The sequence below is a fragment of the Ochotona princeps genome, chromosome 9, assembly GCF_030435755.1.
Source record: "Ochotona princeps isolate mOchPri1 chromosome 9, mOchPri1.hap1, whole genome shotgun sequence".
In the NCBI taxonomy this organism is placed as follows: domain Eukaryota; kingdom Metazoa; phylum Chordata; class Mammalia; order Lagomorpha; family Ochotonidae; genus Ochotona; species Ochotona princeps.
Genome location: NC_080840.1, coordinates 40,267,622 through 40,285,510, shown reverse-complemented (window position 1 = coordinate 40,285,510; position 17,889 = coordinate 40,267,622). Strand labels below are relative to the sequence as shown.

Sequence of the window (17,889 nt, the reverse complement as noted above, 5' to 3'; positions counted from 1 at the left end):
GTTGCCATTAGTGCCTCTTATTGTATCTTCAATTAACATTTATTCTTGCTTCACCAACTTTCAGTGCCCAAATGAGTAAAAGAATCGTTTCTCCAGCAACTTAGCACCTCCTTACTCAAGATCTCTCCTTGAGAAAAGGGGAAGCATCATGTTCCTATTTGAACCCCTTTCGGGATTCCATTTGGAATCAGAATTATGAAGACCCAACAAAACCTAAACTATCTGAGTTTCCAATTTCTGAATTTAGTGAATTGAGTTTGCAGCAAGTGACATTCACCATTTCACATGAAACTTTTGATAATTCTTAAATATTCTGTTTGTTTCTCTAGCACAGTGGATAACCAGGTTGATTTTTTGCCTTTTAGGTATATTCATTTCAACCAACTAGAAACACTACATCCAGAGACCTTTGAAGACCTTCTGAAATTGCAGCGACTGTGAGTGTTGGCCCTTCATTTGTCCTTTTTTTGTGTGTGTTTATTCACTGTTTGTATAGCATATTGGACTGTTTTGGAGATCAGGACATTTTTCTGTTCACTTAGGAAGCAGAGTGAACCCATAATATGCAGTAATTTAAAATCCATGGAGAAAATATTAACAACCAAGTTAAAAAGAGGATAACAGAAAGGCAAAAGAGATGAACACAGATGTTTTCACTTGGAATGTTTGATAGAATCTATCATGGTTGGACAGATGTATACCTTATTACCCAGGAATCTCACTTCTTGTTCCACTCTTTATGACTTGAATATGTCCCATAAAACTCAATTCCCCAATCCATATGCCAGTGGCATTCCCATTGGTGGAGAGAGGGGGTGTCTTTGGGAAGCAATTAGAGTCAGCAATGCTTTAAGGAGGTAACTCTCTAAGTGGTTTTTGTAAGAGGAGCATTTTATTACTATGAAATGAGCACATTTCAGGTATTCCACAATGCAGATTTAGGAGCATGGTACTGCTTCCAACTCTACCCTCCCTCTTGTCTGCATCTACCTCCCACTCTCTTTCCTTAGTGTTTTTCTTGTTAAGCCATTTTAACAATGGCATACTTTCATTTCAGGTTGTAATCACAAGCTTAACACTAAACTATGTAGAGATTTCAACAAACAACACCACCCAAGTACCAAAACACCCTCCTATTCCTTAAGTGTGTAGACACCAGCTGTAAAAAAAAATCAGATTTCAAGATGTCAGTCTCACTCATATAGAATACATTTGCTAAATATATTCTATGTATATTACCACAGAAAAGGGAAAATAAGATATTTTGGGGATAGTGGAGGCTGGCTTGTGTCACCAAGCAGAATGGTTTCCAGTTGCATCCTTTTTGTTACAAAAGACAGGATTCTTCAATTTTTATGGATAAATAATATTCCATAGTGAATTTATACTACATTTTATTTATCTAGTAATGCGCTGATTGATTCTGCATCTATTATAGTATGTGTTGAGCTGTAATGAAGATGGCTGTGCATGTATCTCAAATGCTGATTTCAGTTTGGGTTGATTCTTTGAAGTGGAATGGTTGGGTTGTATGGAAGGTTTGTTTGAAACTTTTGAAGAGTCACCAAACGATCCTCCATAGTGACTGTACTAACTTACATTCCCAATAAAGGTGAATTAGGGTACATTTCCCCCACATTCTTGTCAGCATTTATGGTTTTTCAATTTTCAGGCTATATTCATTCCAACCGGGGTGAATTGATACCTTGCTGTAGATTTAACTTCCATTTCCCAGATACTTAGAGATCCTTTCTCCCTGATTTGATTGGCTTGCAAAAATCAGTTGACTGCAGATGTGTGGGTTAATTTCTGTGGTATCTGTTCTGCTCCCTTGATGTCCATGCCTCTTTCTCTGCCAGTACCACTTAAACTACCTGACTTCCAGAGCCGTGAGCCAGAAAAGCTTAAGTACTTTGTAACTGACTTGGTCTTGCTTTTATGAGCAAATGGAGTAAGGAGCATATAATAATAATAATAATAATAATAATAAATAAAACAAAAAGCCCTATATTCTTGGGCTTTTGCAGAAACATTATTTTTTTCTGATAGATACATAGTTGTAAGTGACCCAAATCTCCAACAAGAAAATAGAAAAAATAACACTACCATTTAATAAAAACATAGAATACTACATAATAGCACAAAATCATAAACATTTTAAAATATCCACATACTATAGTTAGTGTGGTTATATTTGAATTTTGACAAGAAATTCAAAAGCAGATGGCAGAAGTATATGCAGCATTTGGAAAGAGAATGATGGCTACACTGGGAATGACAGGTAAGAGCTTCTGCTATCCTGGCGTGTTTTGTCTTGCTTTTCCTGGGCAGTTATTGCATAGTTGTGTTCACCAGTGGGAAGGTATCATTCACTATCTATATGATGTATAATTTCCCTGATAAATGTAGTATTTCAAAAAAGTTTTGCTGGATACACAATGACAAGAATATTGGATGAAGATACTTCAGTTCCCCTAATATTGCCTTTTACGTTTATTTTGTCTTTGGATAAAGCTACGTCATTTTTTTTCCTGAAAAGACTGAAAATGCAAACTTACATAGACTTCATCAGGAATCTACTTTCCTTCCCTCTACTCCATCCCAACACTGTTCTCCCCATCCCCAATTCTAAATTAGAAGTTTTAAAGGTTTCAAAATTGGATGACCTTAATGAACTAAATATAGATCAGTAAAAAAGAAACAAAAGATGATTAGTTTACTTTCCCATACAGTTTCTTCAACCCATTGACACATCAGAAGCACAGGAAATGTAATGCATAATATTATGGGTTTATTTTTGTTTTTATTTTGTTTCTGCTGGGGGCACGTGGTGGTGGGCAGGGAGCGGGTTGTTGGAGCACCCTCTCTGTTCTGACATGTGTGAGCAGGGAGCCCTTCAAAGACCACCATGGTTTATGACATGTACTACAGTGGAGGTGTATGGTCATTATGACTATTTACTTCCAAAAAATGGGGGCATTGCTTTAACATAGAGAAATATTTTCCTGACGATTCAGAGCTACTTTATCTTACACTGTGAATGATGGAAGTGGCCACAAGGACCTGCAAGCCTCCTTATAGTTCCAGCAGGAAAGTGCAGGTCTCAGTGGTTGTGGCCAAGGTTATGTCATGTTCCAATTCTTGGCAGGTGCATGTGATCAGCTGAGAGCACTAACACTGGACAGGGATATAATTGCACAGAAGTGGAGTCAAGTCGCTCAGCAAATCTATGACACACTGGACAGGGAGTTGTGCTGCGGAAGCAGGTGTGTGAGCAGTCACTCACTCCTGAGTCAAGGAAGGCTTGGAAAGACAGTGATGGTGATGCCAATGAGGGCCGTAATTTGTGACTGGCAGGTAGTGTCCTGGCTTTGGGTGAGGGAATGAAGGGGGATGTCTCCAGCTCCTCATGAGAATGTGCCTTGGCTCCTAACATGGTGGTGGCAGGATCTACTTCACTTCGCTTGAGACAACCAGCTTACGCAGTACATGTGTGGTACATGTAGTACATCTGTCCCCTAAAGCAGGTAGATTCTGACAGAAATTCACACTGCTGCAACCTCACCTATGGGTTGGGAAAGACAATCTATGTTCCTCCTCTGAAACCAAGCTACCATATGTTCTGACAGTTTCCCCTGTTGATTTTCAAAGCCCATATATATGAAGATCCCATTGTAGCTAGGATTTCTAACATACAGGGTTTTTGAAGACAGGGTTGGTTGACACTCTTCTACTCACCACTTCCCTTGCAATGGTGGAATCCCAACACCTACCATGGAGGCCAGTATCACAACTGACAGTGCATTTGGTCCTCTTATTTGCCATCCCAGTGCTCTCTGTCCTGTTGGGTCACTGTGCTCTCTTTGCTGAACTCTAGTGTACTTCAACAGATTCTCACCTCAAAAGGTATGTATTTACTTGCTATTTTGGTTCGTGGAATTTATGTGGGCACCTTTTTGGAACCATCTTGGTTGTCAGAATTTGTGGTCACCAGGATGGATACTTCACAAGTTCTTTCAGTCTCAAGACTCAAGTCCATTTTAGCTTTGAATGTTTCTCTTTAATTATTTATTTGAGTAATTCCTCCCTGCCCCCGCTTCATTTTTTCTGTTCCCTTTTTTTAAAGCATGTCTTTAGATTTTATTTTGTAATATCTACTATTTGGTAATTTTGCATCATAATCTGGTCAAATTCTTATTGCATACCAAAGTTTTTTTTAATTCCAGTAATATTTTACTTACTAAGAATTATATCTAGCTTCATAGTTAGCCCTGTCTCCTAGCATCTCAATCTTATTTTAGTTACATATTCAGATATCTCACTTTCCTTGAATATGTCTGTTTTTAACAAAATAGTTACCCTCTGGTTGGAGATTTTAATTGTAAACTTGATGGGAAATGGCAGATACATATTTCTGAAATATAGAGGGATAAAATCTTTGTCCTTAGACCCAACTACATACAAAATGTAGTACATTTTAAAAAGTATCATTTGTTTTCATCTCTTTAAAGAAGATAAAATTTCTATATACACAAAAATATCTATGTGTGAGAATGTTCTGCTTACTCAAACCATGAGACCAATACAGGGCAGGAGGCTCTGCACCTTTCTCTGCTTTGTGAACAGAAAACTGGACATGGAAATTCTGATGCTTTAATCCAGTTCAATAATTCTCCAATAGATAAGGCTTACCTTGAAAGATGACAAACTTATTCCTTTGCTCATCAAAGAAATCTATGTACATTTGGTAGATTCACGTGAGTTGAAATGTACAAGCTAATTTATAACTTGCTGTCCAGGTAGAAAATTGAGGTAGTATCAAACATTACAGAATCTGTGCTTTTGGGTAATAATTATTTGGTGGTGTTGAAGAACATTACAACTTTGCCGTTTTCACCAGAGACATTTTGTGTTGGGGAGAAAATAAGCATCCTTGGTGAATCCAGTTTGTCTTGATTGTCACACTGACATTATCAAGCAATAGTTTATATTCTGCATATCCCTTGTTGCCTCTTGAATGATTCCGTCCTCAACATATGACAGAAAGCTATCTAAAGAAGAAGAAAACTCTTGGTATTCTATGTCTAGGAAGGGCATGCGTGGTTCCTTGCCATCATGGTTCAGTAATCCATGAAGTGGTGAATACAGGTGTAGGGTCAGTGAGACTGGGCAAGGCTGTCTGGGCTCGGCTACACACCGCCAGAGCCCAGCCCTGCTCAGGAAGGTTGTTCCAGGAGCAGCAACTGAGCAGGAAGTCTTCTATAGTTCCCAGAACCCCACTGGATTTTCACAGAATTTATCGCAAAACAGCAACTTAAACCTCAGAAAGCAAAATTGGCTTTCTTTCTTTAGAGCCTTAAACTCATTTTTAAATTGCTTCCCCTCCTCCTTTGGATAGTATGCATATTTCTGACAGGAAAAGAGAAAAACTTTTTTTTTTTAACAAAATTCCATGCAGAAGGTCTTGCTAAAATATTTTTGGACCAAGCATCTTTGAAAAGATATCAGAAACAAATAAGCATATCAATGTTTCAATCCAGAAAGACATGCTTTTTAAATTGTTGTGGGTCTTATATAAGGATTATAAAGATAATTATAAAAAAATACCATAGAAACTTTTTGTTTTGACCTTTAGGAAAGTTGAAAAGAAGGGGACAAAGGGATCTATAGGTGTATACATTTGTACATTTGTGAAACAGTACTGTTCAACAATAGTGTGGTTTTATTAATGTGTTATGTTTTGGAGAGAAGAGAATAAGTGGGTGTGTGTGTTTGTGCATGTGAAAGAGAAAGAAAGAGAGAGACAGAGAGAGAGAGATCTTCCATCCTCTGGCTCACATCCTAAGCAGCCACAGAAGCCAGGACTGGGACAGACTGACACCAGGATCCTGAACTTGCTCCATGTTTACCATCTGGGCAGGTACCAAAGCACTTGAGCTCTCTTCTGCTGTTTTTTCAAGGAGCTGAACTGGAAGCAAAGTTGCCATGACTGAAGCTGGCATCCATATGGAATGCCAGTGACACGTAGCACCTTAAGCTGCTACACCCAAATGTAGGCCCCAGGTAGTACGAGTTCAGTGTTCCCACTTAGTATTCCAGAAGACAGATGCTGATAATTATTATTATAATCCTCTTTAATTTTATAGATGAAAAGATGAGGTTTAGAACAATTTAATCTGTTTGAAATTAAACATCTGTAGAAACTGAAACAGTAAAAATGACCTGGTTTGAGACCATCCTAAAAATACTATGAAGTAAGTGCTGATATACTATTAGGATAGTTTATCTTCATTTACAAATAATTAAGAAAAGCAATTCAAAAATGATTTTCAAATGTTTACATACCATGTTTCAAAAATTCTGTGATGATTGAAATGCTTTATTTTTCTCCTGATTGATTTGGTTTGTTAATTAGTTTGGGTCTGCTTATTTTGGAAAATAAATGACAATTTTCAGATTCAGTTATTTATGTAATTTCAGGCCTTTTAGATACATTTAAAATATGAACACATCTCTTTTTTTAAACCATTTCTATCATGTTGAACCTCATTGTAAACTAACGGAATATGTTCGCAGTCTAGCAAAAACAAATCAGGTGCCAATTGTTTGAGGTCCATGGTTTTTCCATGTTCAACAGCAATATACTACAAGTTATTTATTATGGAATTCTGTTCCAGTGTTCCTTGGCATAAAGAAATTGCACTGCCATTAGGACTGTGGGAACTACAATTTAATGTGACACCTGTTTGTACATTATCAGTGAAAAAATTACTCAGTAATGCTTAACTGTGGCAAGTAAACTCTATTAGTGAGGACTGTGATGAGAGGTAGTGGGGCTCCTGTGAGGATGCATTGGTCTATCGGAAAGAAGTTGGGCATACCTATAAACAGGCAAGAGCAAGCAGGGCAAAAAGAAATTTACAGACAATGAGCAGAGCATGGTTAGTGCGTGGAAAATGATCAGCAGGAAACATCAAGAATCAGAGAGATTCTGGCCGTTTCACTGAAGACTGTCCATGAAGATTAGACGATTACCAGCCCCCTTACCTGGGGGTGGGAAGGGAGGAGGAACTCCGTTAGATTCTGAGGCTAGGGACTCTGACTCAACTGACTTTACCAATGTTTTACTCAAACTACATGCTTCAGAGAGGACATGAAATCTAAAAAGTCAGATTAAGTTTGGAAAAGATCTTGAGGATTGAGCAGAGGTGGATAGAGGAAGGGCTCTTTCTTGTTGACATGGTATAAGGCCTTCCACCACAATTTCTACTCTGGCCATTCCTTTTGAATTTGTAGCAGGTAAGCACCCATTGTATACCTACATTGCCATAAAATGCTGAAATAGCAGAATGTTGGACTTGTGACTGTTGTTGAAAGACTATGCTACTATAGTGATATGGAGGAACACGGTATGGGGGAACTAGGGGAGGTGGAGGAGGAAATCCCTGTGCCTATGGAACTGTATCATGAGAAACAAAAAAAATGCCAAAAGAAGGACTTTAGAAAATTGAAATAGGAAAGATCAAGCAAAACACACACATGTTTCCAGATGTATGTGTGTAAAATTTTTTTTTCTCTAAACCATGACAAGAACTTTTTTGCTTTCAGATAGTTTTCACCAGTTTTTATTTGGAGCCACTTTATTGTGTAGACCACATTTACAGATCTGCATAATTACACAAAGCACCAATGCTGTTAATGGCCTTAGCAGTGGCTAATGCTAATATTTGCCAGTAAGACAAGTTTAAAGACTGGCAGGTACAACATTATCACATAAGTGTCAATATAAAGTTGTGGTGATAAAGGAAACTGGATATTTTTAGCACGATGGGCATGATAATTTATATGCTTGGTGGCTGTGCTGCTGAGTAAGCCATAATTAAAATTTTTCTCATCCCATTGGAGTTTTTAATAGAAGCTTCCTCTACCAATTGCCTGAACCAGTTTGGAGACCTCTTGCTGGCGACTAAGAGCATCTGCATACAGATTATTTCATTCTTCAGTTATACTTTGAAAGTGGACCACAACACCATTTGATTCTTGATCTGTATTTATTTGATAGGAAGAGAAATCTAACTTCGGGCTAATTCCACAAACGCATGTGTTGGTTGAGATTGGATTTAGTCAAAGTAGGAGACTCAATCTACAGCTCCTACTGATTGGCAGGAACCGAATTTCAAGAATCATTGCTGTTGCCCCCTAGTATCTGTCTAGTGGTATTCTGGCTTACTCACACCCCTTTACTTAAACCCCAAGTTGGTAAAATAATTACAAGAAAGAAAAAAAATACAACACTGCATAGAAAATAGGGCTGTTAATCTACGACTTAACTTTGACATGGGGGAATGAATCACAGTAGAACTTACAAAGAGACTGATGTAGCTGAATGGGAAAATTTTGTAAGAGATGTAAGTTGCTTACCTAAGTCCATTTCCTTGAATCTGCAGAAAGATTATGTGCAGGTTAAAATTTATTAGTTATTTTTCTGTGTTTATTGATCTTTTCTATTTCCGTGTGCACTCAGAAAATATAGTGATCAGGCCATCTGTAGCTAGTGTTTTTCCAGTCCTAATACTTCTAGTTCTAAGGAGAGGAGGTGATATGGCCATGGTAGCATCCAGGAAGCCATAGTAGTGTTGGATCAGCTGGGTGGACAGGCAATAGAGACAAAGCATGGCCTAGGTCCTCTCTACCTCCATCCGCCCCCCACCAGAACAGGAGCCCCAGAAATGTACTCTTTGTCATTAGCTATGGGCATTAGCTGAGGAGCAAGATGTGTGAGAGACCAGAAAAATGGTTGGTGAGTTGGCAACCTCAAAAATTAATGATTGGATCAGAAAAATCATCAAATGGGGGCATCATTAAGCAAAACAAAGGGTGGCTACTAGGCTGAAGTATGGGCATACATTAGCAGTGATCCAGTAAATCATGGTTCATTTGTAGGTGTCTGATGGTGTGTTTTTATGTTGTTACTCTTTATTTTAAAGGAAAAAGTTACAAATAAATACTGTATTCAAGATGTGTAGTATGTTGATGTATCTATTGTGTGTTGTATATTATTGCTGGTTTATTGCTTACTTTGATTTCCCACATCCTGAAATGTTTAGTTTTATGAATTTTTCACATTAGTCATCTCCAAAAAAGGGTTTAAAAATGCAATAGTCCTTCCACAGAGTAAAACAATGTAAATCTTTAAAACAAATGCTTACAGTTTATGTGAGGGCCAAGTATGTGCTGGGCAGAACCATGCTGGACTGCAACACCCATTGGTTCCAGTGGAAGTCAGGGCTGAAAACAGAACCAACCCAGTGATTGCAACCACCAGCTGATCATGGCGATGGACTGAGCCGGGCCCTGTATTTTCTAGTACATACAAGAATCTGGTCTGAGAACACATCAAAGTTTCTTTGGAGATCTCCCCAATTGAAATGCTGGACCCAGAAGCCTAACCAAGAAAAGAGAGAAGACAGAACAGGTCAATCATGCATCTCAGCTATATATTGGCAGCAAAATACAGGGCAAATGGAGACAATATGATGGATTATGTCAATAAGTGGATTCTGCAAAGACCTCATTGTGCTTGGAGTGGCAAGATTGGCAGCGATTCATAACTGGTGAACCATCAAAACCACTTGAGCAAGAACCTCGGAGCATGCCCTACATCCGGAACATGGGGAGGGTGGGAAATTGGGTAGGCCTTCTCCCTTAATCCCCCCCTTTAAGCATGAAGGAAACAATATGGAAAAAATAGTCTTACCCATTTTCCTATAGCCCTTGAACCTTTTTACCCCAATGAACTATGTAAAGATTGTCAAAAATATAATAAAAAATTATTAAAAAACAAATGCTTACATAAATGACACTGTGGTTTCCATTCATCCTTTATCATGCAAATACTTTTAAAGAGAAGTTTTGTGTTCACAATTGGAGAAATTTATGTTTATGTTTATATTTATATTTGTATTTATATTTATCAAGTGTGTATTCTCCAGCTCCTCATTGCTGTGTGGCAATTAATATGTATCTTTTATTTTTCAGATTTTTGCATAACAACAAATTATCTAAAATCCCAGCTGGGATCTTTTCTCATTTGGAGTCATTGAAAAGACTGTAAGTGAATGTCAGTGCACACACAGCAAACCTTACTGTATTTCTCAAAATAAACAAACATCAGCGATTGCCTTCAGTTCCTTCTTCCATGGAAGACCCTTGTGATTCTCATGTGTTGCAGAGGAAGTGATTTTGTCAACTGTGGAAGACAGAGACCTCAGACAGTCCACTAGACTTTCACGAATTCTCTAAGCAGTAACATTCAAAGGAATTCAGGAGTTGGAAGTCTCTTTTCTTGTTAGTTTTCTTGATGGTCAAATTTAAAGACTCCTAAGAATGCTTGGTCTTTTAATGTTTGATCAAAAAGGAAATAGGAGGCACTCAAATAAAGTCTGACTTTACAGGGAGGTTTCTGTTGTCTCTTGTTGGCACTGGAATTGCCAGCGCAGTTTATTTCTTTCTAGGTTGGACAAAGTCAGATAACAACTCAAAACCTGTTTGAGCTCCCTCGTCTGTTGGTTTTGTATTTGCCTCATTTCCAACCGCCTTAAGGGATCTCTTTCCCTCCATCTCTCTCCAAACCCACTGGGGTGTCTATTTCTTCTTCTTTTTTTTTTTTTTTAGATTTCTTTTATTTTTTATGGGAAAGTCAGATATACAGAGAGGACGAGAGACAGAGAGGAAGATCTTCCATCCACTGATTCACTCCCCAAGCAGCTGCAATGGAAAGAGCTGCATCAATCCGAAGCCAGGAGCCAGGAGATTCCTCCAGGTCTCCTATGTGGGTGCAGGGTCTCAAGACTTTGACTGCTTTCCCAGGCCTCAAGCAGGGAGCTGGATGGGAAGCAGGGCTGCTGGAATTAGAACTAGTATCTTTATGGAATCCTAGCATGTGCCAAGTGAGGAATTTAGTAATTAGGCTACTGCCCCAGCCCCTGGGGTATCTATTTCTGTATTATTGATATTTTGGCTTGTATGACACTTGCCCCTTCTAGGCACATAAATGTGAGTTCCTGGTGAAAGACAGATGCCCGACTTCCTTCATGCTAATTGGTGAGCACAGGGTGGGGAACCAACACAGCTATTTTTTGTTTTGGAAGGCACTTTTGTTACCATTGTTCTGCTGCTATGTGCCTAGACATAAACAAGAGATTGTTACGATGAACAAAAACAGTGAACAACATAAATTAGTGTTCACTGAGTACCTGGAAACAAGGCTTGAAATGGTTGTACTTAAAGGGTTGCAGATAAACAAGGGGACATTTCCTTTACCCCGGCCTCATTTCTCTAAGTCTATGCTCCCTACTTGCTTGGGAACACTCACAGCAGAGCCATGTGGTGATGCCTCACAGTCTTCTTTTGGGGCAGTGTCCTTTGAGTTTGAACTCACAGATGCCTTGGCTGATGGCTGTTTCCTCCTCCTCCTCCTCCTCCTCCTTATTCTTTTTTCTTTTGCCCTGATGTTCTTAATTCTTGTCAGAAATGGTCATATTACAGCCATTTGGAGATAATAGACCCCTCTATGTCACATTTTTTTAAAAAAAACATTTACTTTGATTGGAAAGGAAGATTTACAGATGGAAGGAAATAAGAGAGAAAGATCTTCCATCTACTGGTTCAGCCCCCAGATGGCTACAATGGCTGGATCTGAGACAACCTGTAGCTTAGGGCCTGAAGTCAGGAGCTTCTTCCAGGACTCCCAGATGGGTACAGGGTCTCTAGGTTTTGGGCCATCCTTGACTGCTTTCCCAGGAAAGCTTCCTTCTAAGCAGGAAGCTGGACATGAAATGGAACAGTTGGAACAATAACTGGCTCTCTTATGGGATCCCGGTGCTTGCAATGGGAGGATTAGCTATTTGAGCCATCCCACCAGGCTCCCAAGTCACATTTTAAACCATATACTGGGAGTGCAAATTGCTGATAGATTTGGCAACAGGATCTCAAGATTCTTCATTTGGATGCTGGGTGACACATTGTGTGGTACTTCTAATCTACCTGCATTTGCTTCCTAGATTTATGACATCACTTAGAGTCATCATCTTTGTGAATTTGCAATTATAATTCCTGTGCAATTTTTTCTTGTCTATGTTGATTTCTTTCTGAGTGTTACACCTGACATCCAGACTCTCAGAAAATCTTGAGATGCTTAATCCCTGAGCTTGTTCCACTCTTCTTTTTCTATTAATGTTCTTTTGAAACTTAGTTGTAGTTTCTCAGTTCTAACATCTCACATTGATTGAAATAGCATTTACTCCATTGCTGGATCACACATACCTGACTAACTGTTAGAGAATGGGTGATTGAGAATGATGTCCCAATGATTGCACCTGATTCGTCTCAAATGTTTTAAAACAATATTGTTAGTACGTTTTATTGCCAAAGCATTCACCTTATGCATGAGAAACTGACCTGTAGATCATTTGAAGAACTTACCCTAGAGTCCATGATATCCCCATTGCTCTGGTGGGTGTCATAAAATTAGTTACTCCAAATTCTCAAACATGTGTCTTATTAAAGCCATTATCTACATAAGGAAAAAGAATGTAAGAGGGTCATAGAGGAGTGACACTTGAGCTATCCCTACTATCAACACTAATTCCACTTTGTGCAAAGAAGTTTTTCAACCAACAGAAGGCATACATGCACATGTGGCACTTGAGGCTCTGAGAAAGAGGTCTGAATTGTGGTGGCCACATCAGGGCTCAAGTCCTGTTGTGACTCAGCGAAGGTCACCTGACCTGTGTTTCTACATCATTTGACTTCTCACTCAGGACAACCACATTCCTCATAGATGTACTGTGAGTATTAGGGAATTGCCTTTTCAAAAGTGTGTGGAATCTGTAAATGAAAAGACTTGTGTCTGTACAGGTGACTGTATTTTTGTAAATAGAAAAGGTTACTTTGCCTGCCACCATTTTTCTCATTGTAATTGTTGAGCAGTGAATATGCCCAAGTTATGAATATAGTTTAGTGATTCTTTACTACATTCTGTCAAAAATGAGTCATCTTTTGCACTTGGTGTGATATTTGATGCCAAGCAATTTAAAATGGAAAGGAGTGAAGTGGCAACAATTTTAACTGTAACGTGATGCTAGTGCTTAGTATACCTAATAGGACCTTTCTTGCTGATTTCCCTTAGCTTTTTATTTTTCAACCTCCATGGCTTTAAAATGTTAGGAATATTAAAACCTACCCTTTTAATATGCATTTGGACATATTCTATAAAATATTTCTAGATTATTACATAATTATACTACTGTATTAGTTTCCAAATGTAAAGGAATTACCCATTGGTAAGTCAAAATAGATGTGCCACAGTTGTTTTATTTATGTTTCTCATTCCAACTGTGGATAAATATCTGAACTAAAGTTCACAGTGAAATTAAGAAAAAAATAAGTTTTGTGTCATGTTATTACAAGAAAGCACCGGCACGAGGATCTGGCAGGACCTGGAAGGCGTTTCTTTGCAAGGCCTAGGAGTGACCATGACAGCCTCTGGAGGTGGCACACACTGCATTACGGGTTCTCCAGCCTGAGAAGGAATTTCCATCAAGCAGCCTCAGTTTTGCCTAAGCCAGAGGAATGTCATCATGATAGGGAAATGATGACTTAACATTTTAATTATCATGAATTCTTTTTTTCTAAAAGTATACCAGAAATTGAACTCTTAAAAAGATTTTGGAAAAACAGAATGGAAAGATAAAGTTTGCTTTGATGCAAAAATATTTTGAAATCTCTACGTAGTCTTTTCAGGAACTTTTTAGGGACCTTTTCATACACTCTGAAAAGTTTTTAAAATTGTAGATGTTTTAGTTGATTGAAGTCACATACAGCATTCCTTATTACAATAAGGTGCTCGGCAATATAACCCTCTTTCCTGTCAAATATGTTCAGAGTATCCTTTTATCTCTGGAGTTTTCTTGCATGGAGTGTGACCCAATTACCACCACAGGCAGACAGACTTGTGAATGCCTTTCACCAAGGACTCTGTTTTGAACCTTTGGGAGAGATAAAAGCAATCAGTAATCATTTTATTTTCTTTTTCTTTTTCTTTTTTTTTGCTCTTCTGCAATGCAGACGTTTTGAAAAAGAGAGCATCATAAGCCATCAGTCTCAATTATATTTGGTGAGAAAAAAAATGCTAGGAAAGATGAGAGGGATCAGTGACTAGCTTGTATACCTGAATGAGGAAGTCCAGCAAGGAGGCCACAGGTTTCCTGTTAGCACCTCAAGGTGACAATTCAAGGGATTACATTTTAGCCAAGCCTGTTCCCATGGTCAGCGTGTATCCTGATGGCAAGTTGCAAACTCGGGGAACATGTGTCCTGCAGGATGGTAGGAGGAAAGGGCCAGTGGCCTGGAGTGTCTGCGCGGATCAGGCACTAGTGCCTTCACAAGCCTCCTGTGAGCTGTTGAGCCTCTCTCATTCCTTTGAAGTCTTCTCATGAGAAAGTTAAAATACCACAACCAAATCACAAGGACTGTTCGTTAATGGAATACACGGGCATTTCACTATCTGCAGTTTTAGTTCCTAGTTTACTCTTAAGCAAAAATGTGCTCATTTTATGTCATGCTAATTATTAATAACCGCTTTTCATGTTGTAAAATGACTTTTAAACTATGTTAATATGGAAATATATTCTCTCTGTTCTAGATAGGCGTGACTAAGTAATTCCTGAAAACTTAATTGTTAAAATCGGTGAAGAGAAATCCTGCCGTCAAAATGTGAAGGGGGGGTATTAGAGAAAACATTTCCACTCTAATGAATTAATCTAGCAAGTAACAGACACTCAACAGTTGTGATTCTTGCCTCCGTATGTAGGCGCCTGGATTCCAATGCTCTTGTTTGTGACTGCGATGTGCTATGGCTGAGCGAACTGCTGCAAGGTTATGCTCAAAATGGCCAGACGCAGGCTAGTGCCACCTGTGAATATCCCGCGAGACTCCAGGGGCGCTAGGTTGCCTCCGTCCCCATAGAGGAGTTCAGCTGTGGTACGTATAAATAAGAAGGGAATGCCTTTAATCTGTTCTCTTTCTGTAAAGATCTATTATAGGGAAGCTGCGTTTGGAAGAGTATCAAAAATGTTCTAAAGGGAGTCAGTCAGAAATGAACCCAACCCCCATTCTCTATTTTTTTTCCCCCGGGAGTGTTTGCAGAAGCAAGGACATTCCTTGCAGACCATGTAAATCAATCTCTGCAGTTTCAGAAAAGAAATATTAAAAGAAGTTATTTTTCTTTCATTTTCTTGATTTAGACTTCAGAAGGTAGTGTCCAGAATAAAGTTTTCCATACTTATAATTCACTATCACTTAGTGTTAGTCATCAACAATTTTGATTTTTCAATGGCAATTACTAATATTAACTGCTTTTTCAAATTCCTCAATAAATTCATTACATTTTGTTTTTTAAAGATTTATTCATTTATTGGAAAGTCAGAGCATCAGAGAAAGGCAGAGAGAAAGATAACTATTTTATCCATGAATTTAGTTCCTAAACATCTGAAGTGAGACTTGGTCAGGTGAGAACGTAAAGCCAAGAATGTCCTTGGCGTCTGCCACACAGGTGCAGGGAACTGGATCTGAAGTGGAGCAGCTGGGACTCAAACCTGTACTTGCAAGGGATAGATGCAGCAGCTTTACCAGCTATGTTACAATGCAGGCCTGTTTGACTTGTTTATCCATGTATAACAAGAAAACAAATGTTACTAGAGTATTAAAAATCAGCCTTAATATCTAAATGTTTAAATAATACAAAAGTTTGATTTAATAAGTGAAAAACCCATTTGATGACCTTGAAAAAAAATGATCAGGTTTTACTTAAATTACTTACTGTGTCTGTTGGGGATATTACTTTATTTAAAGTTTCTAATGAAAACAAAACATATACCTCCCCATATATATTCAAATTTAATTAATTAAATTAAATAATTAAATCGAACACATATGTGTGCACACATGCTTGTGGATGTGTGTGATCATTCAACTTCTTGCAAATTCACTTAGATGATTTTGTCGGGAATAAATGTGCTTTTCAATGCCTGCCGTCAGCAAGACATTTAAAAATCTCTTTAAACAAGTGATTTGAAAAACTATTAAAATAATTCATTTTAATTCAAACTGAGAAGAAAGCTGCTTGTTCTTCATTTTCAAGTGTCTTAAACTTGTCTGTAGTTCCCATCTTCATTACCAACTTGTAGCTCATACAAACTTAAATTTTCCCTGCACAGTATAAGTCTTTTCATTTTTACTCTTAATTTAATAATTTACTTACATTTTTTGAGATAATGTTTTCATTTTACATTATAGTCAAAGACTTAAGGGAGGTACTACCTAAGTTCATTAAATAAAACGTAAAAATATTATAGTCCAACAATGAAATAGGCAACGGTTATAAACAATAATCAAATTAAAATTGTTTGATCTCACGCCTATAAATAAATAGTCAAAATCATTCAAACTCTAATAGCAGGGAATTCCTATCAATTTGTTTGATAAAGATTTAAAACAAAGTTTGGTGAAAGATTGTACTGTATAGGGGCCCGGTGTCATGTCTCCATGGCTAAACCTTCACCTTGCCAGTGCCAGGATCCCATATGGGTGCTGGTTCATGTCTCAACTGCTCCACTTTCCATCCACCTCCCTGCGTATGACCTGGGAAAGCAGTAATGGATGGTGGAAAGACTTCTGAAGCTCCACCCACATGAGAGACCCAGAAGTAGCTCCTGTCTCCTTGCTTTGGATTAGTTTATCTAGAGCCAGTGTGGTCATTCAGGGAGTGGATGGGGAGTGAACCAGTGAACAGATCTTTCTCTCTGTCCCTTACTCTCTTCATAAATCTGATCTGGCTTTCCAATTAGAATGGATAAATCTTTTTTTTTTTTTAATGTACCGTATTATGTCTTAACTCACGTCCTGGCTTCTTTCTTTCTTCTTTCTTCCTAATTTATTACATTTAGGGAAATCATCTAAAAACACATGTATGATTGCATCATCCCATTTACCCATAACTCTTTTAACTTCCTACCTTGAAATAAAGCACACAATCCTTTGTATGCTCAGCACTTCCTGTGTGCTGAGTCACTCTCTATTCCCTGTTCGTCCTGCTTTGTTATCTGCTGGTGCTTGTCACCACCCGGTTCTTCACTGATGGACTTGCATGCGACTTGTTCCAGCTCAGGGACTCTCCACATCTGAATTTCTCCCCCTACAATTCCATTCTTCCTTTTTGTCTTCATGATCCTCTTCCTCAATATTAATTGCTTTCCTTAACTTCCCGCCCTGCCCACTACTCCACCCTTCACACATAATTAAAGAGATTGCTGCTAATTTTCCACATTTCCACATTTTCCACCATATGGTTACTTGTCATTGGGTCTTTGTACTGTGTCTGTTTGAATGTAGTTGCTTCGCAGAAGTGCTAAGCTCAAAACCATGAAAGCATGTCTCTTGGGTCACTGTTTCATCACTACAGTCAGCACTGTGCCTGATAGAGTATTGAAGTGGAGTTAGTTTTCAACATGAATGCACCAATGAATAAAATAATTTTTCTAAAATTCATAGAACCAAGATATTTTTAAATAAATATGTTGAGAGTTATTATTTTTATTTATTTGAAAGGCAGAGTCAGTCTCTCTCTCTCTCTCTCATTTCATGCACTGGTTCACTTCTCAAATACTATCACAGTTGGAAATGGCTAACACCAACGTTTGGAACCTGCAGCTCTCTCTGATTTCTCACTTGGTGGCAGGGCCCAACTAGTTGGGCCATCTTCCCTTGCTTTCCCAGGCACATGAGCAGGGAGCTGAGTCAGAAGCAGAGGATCATTCAGGTTTTGAAATT

General features: G+C 38.4%; 1 protein-coding gene across 1 annotated transcript in view; it reads left to right on the top strand.

Annotated features, from left to right (window-relative positions):
- Nucleotides 1-17,889, top strand: part of PXDNL (peroxidasin like) — a 384,948-nt gene that overhangs the window by 249,540 nt on the left and 117,519 nt on the right. The window contains 3 exon segments of the mRNA XM_058668897.1: nt 366-437; nt 10,039-10,110; nt 14,873-15,042. Coding sequence (XP_058524880.1) covers nt 366-437; nt 10,039-10,110; nt 14,873-15,042 — 314 coding nt within the window.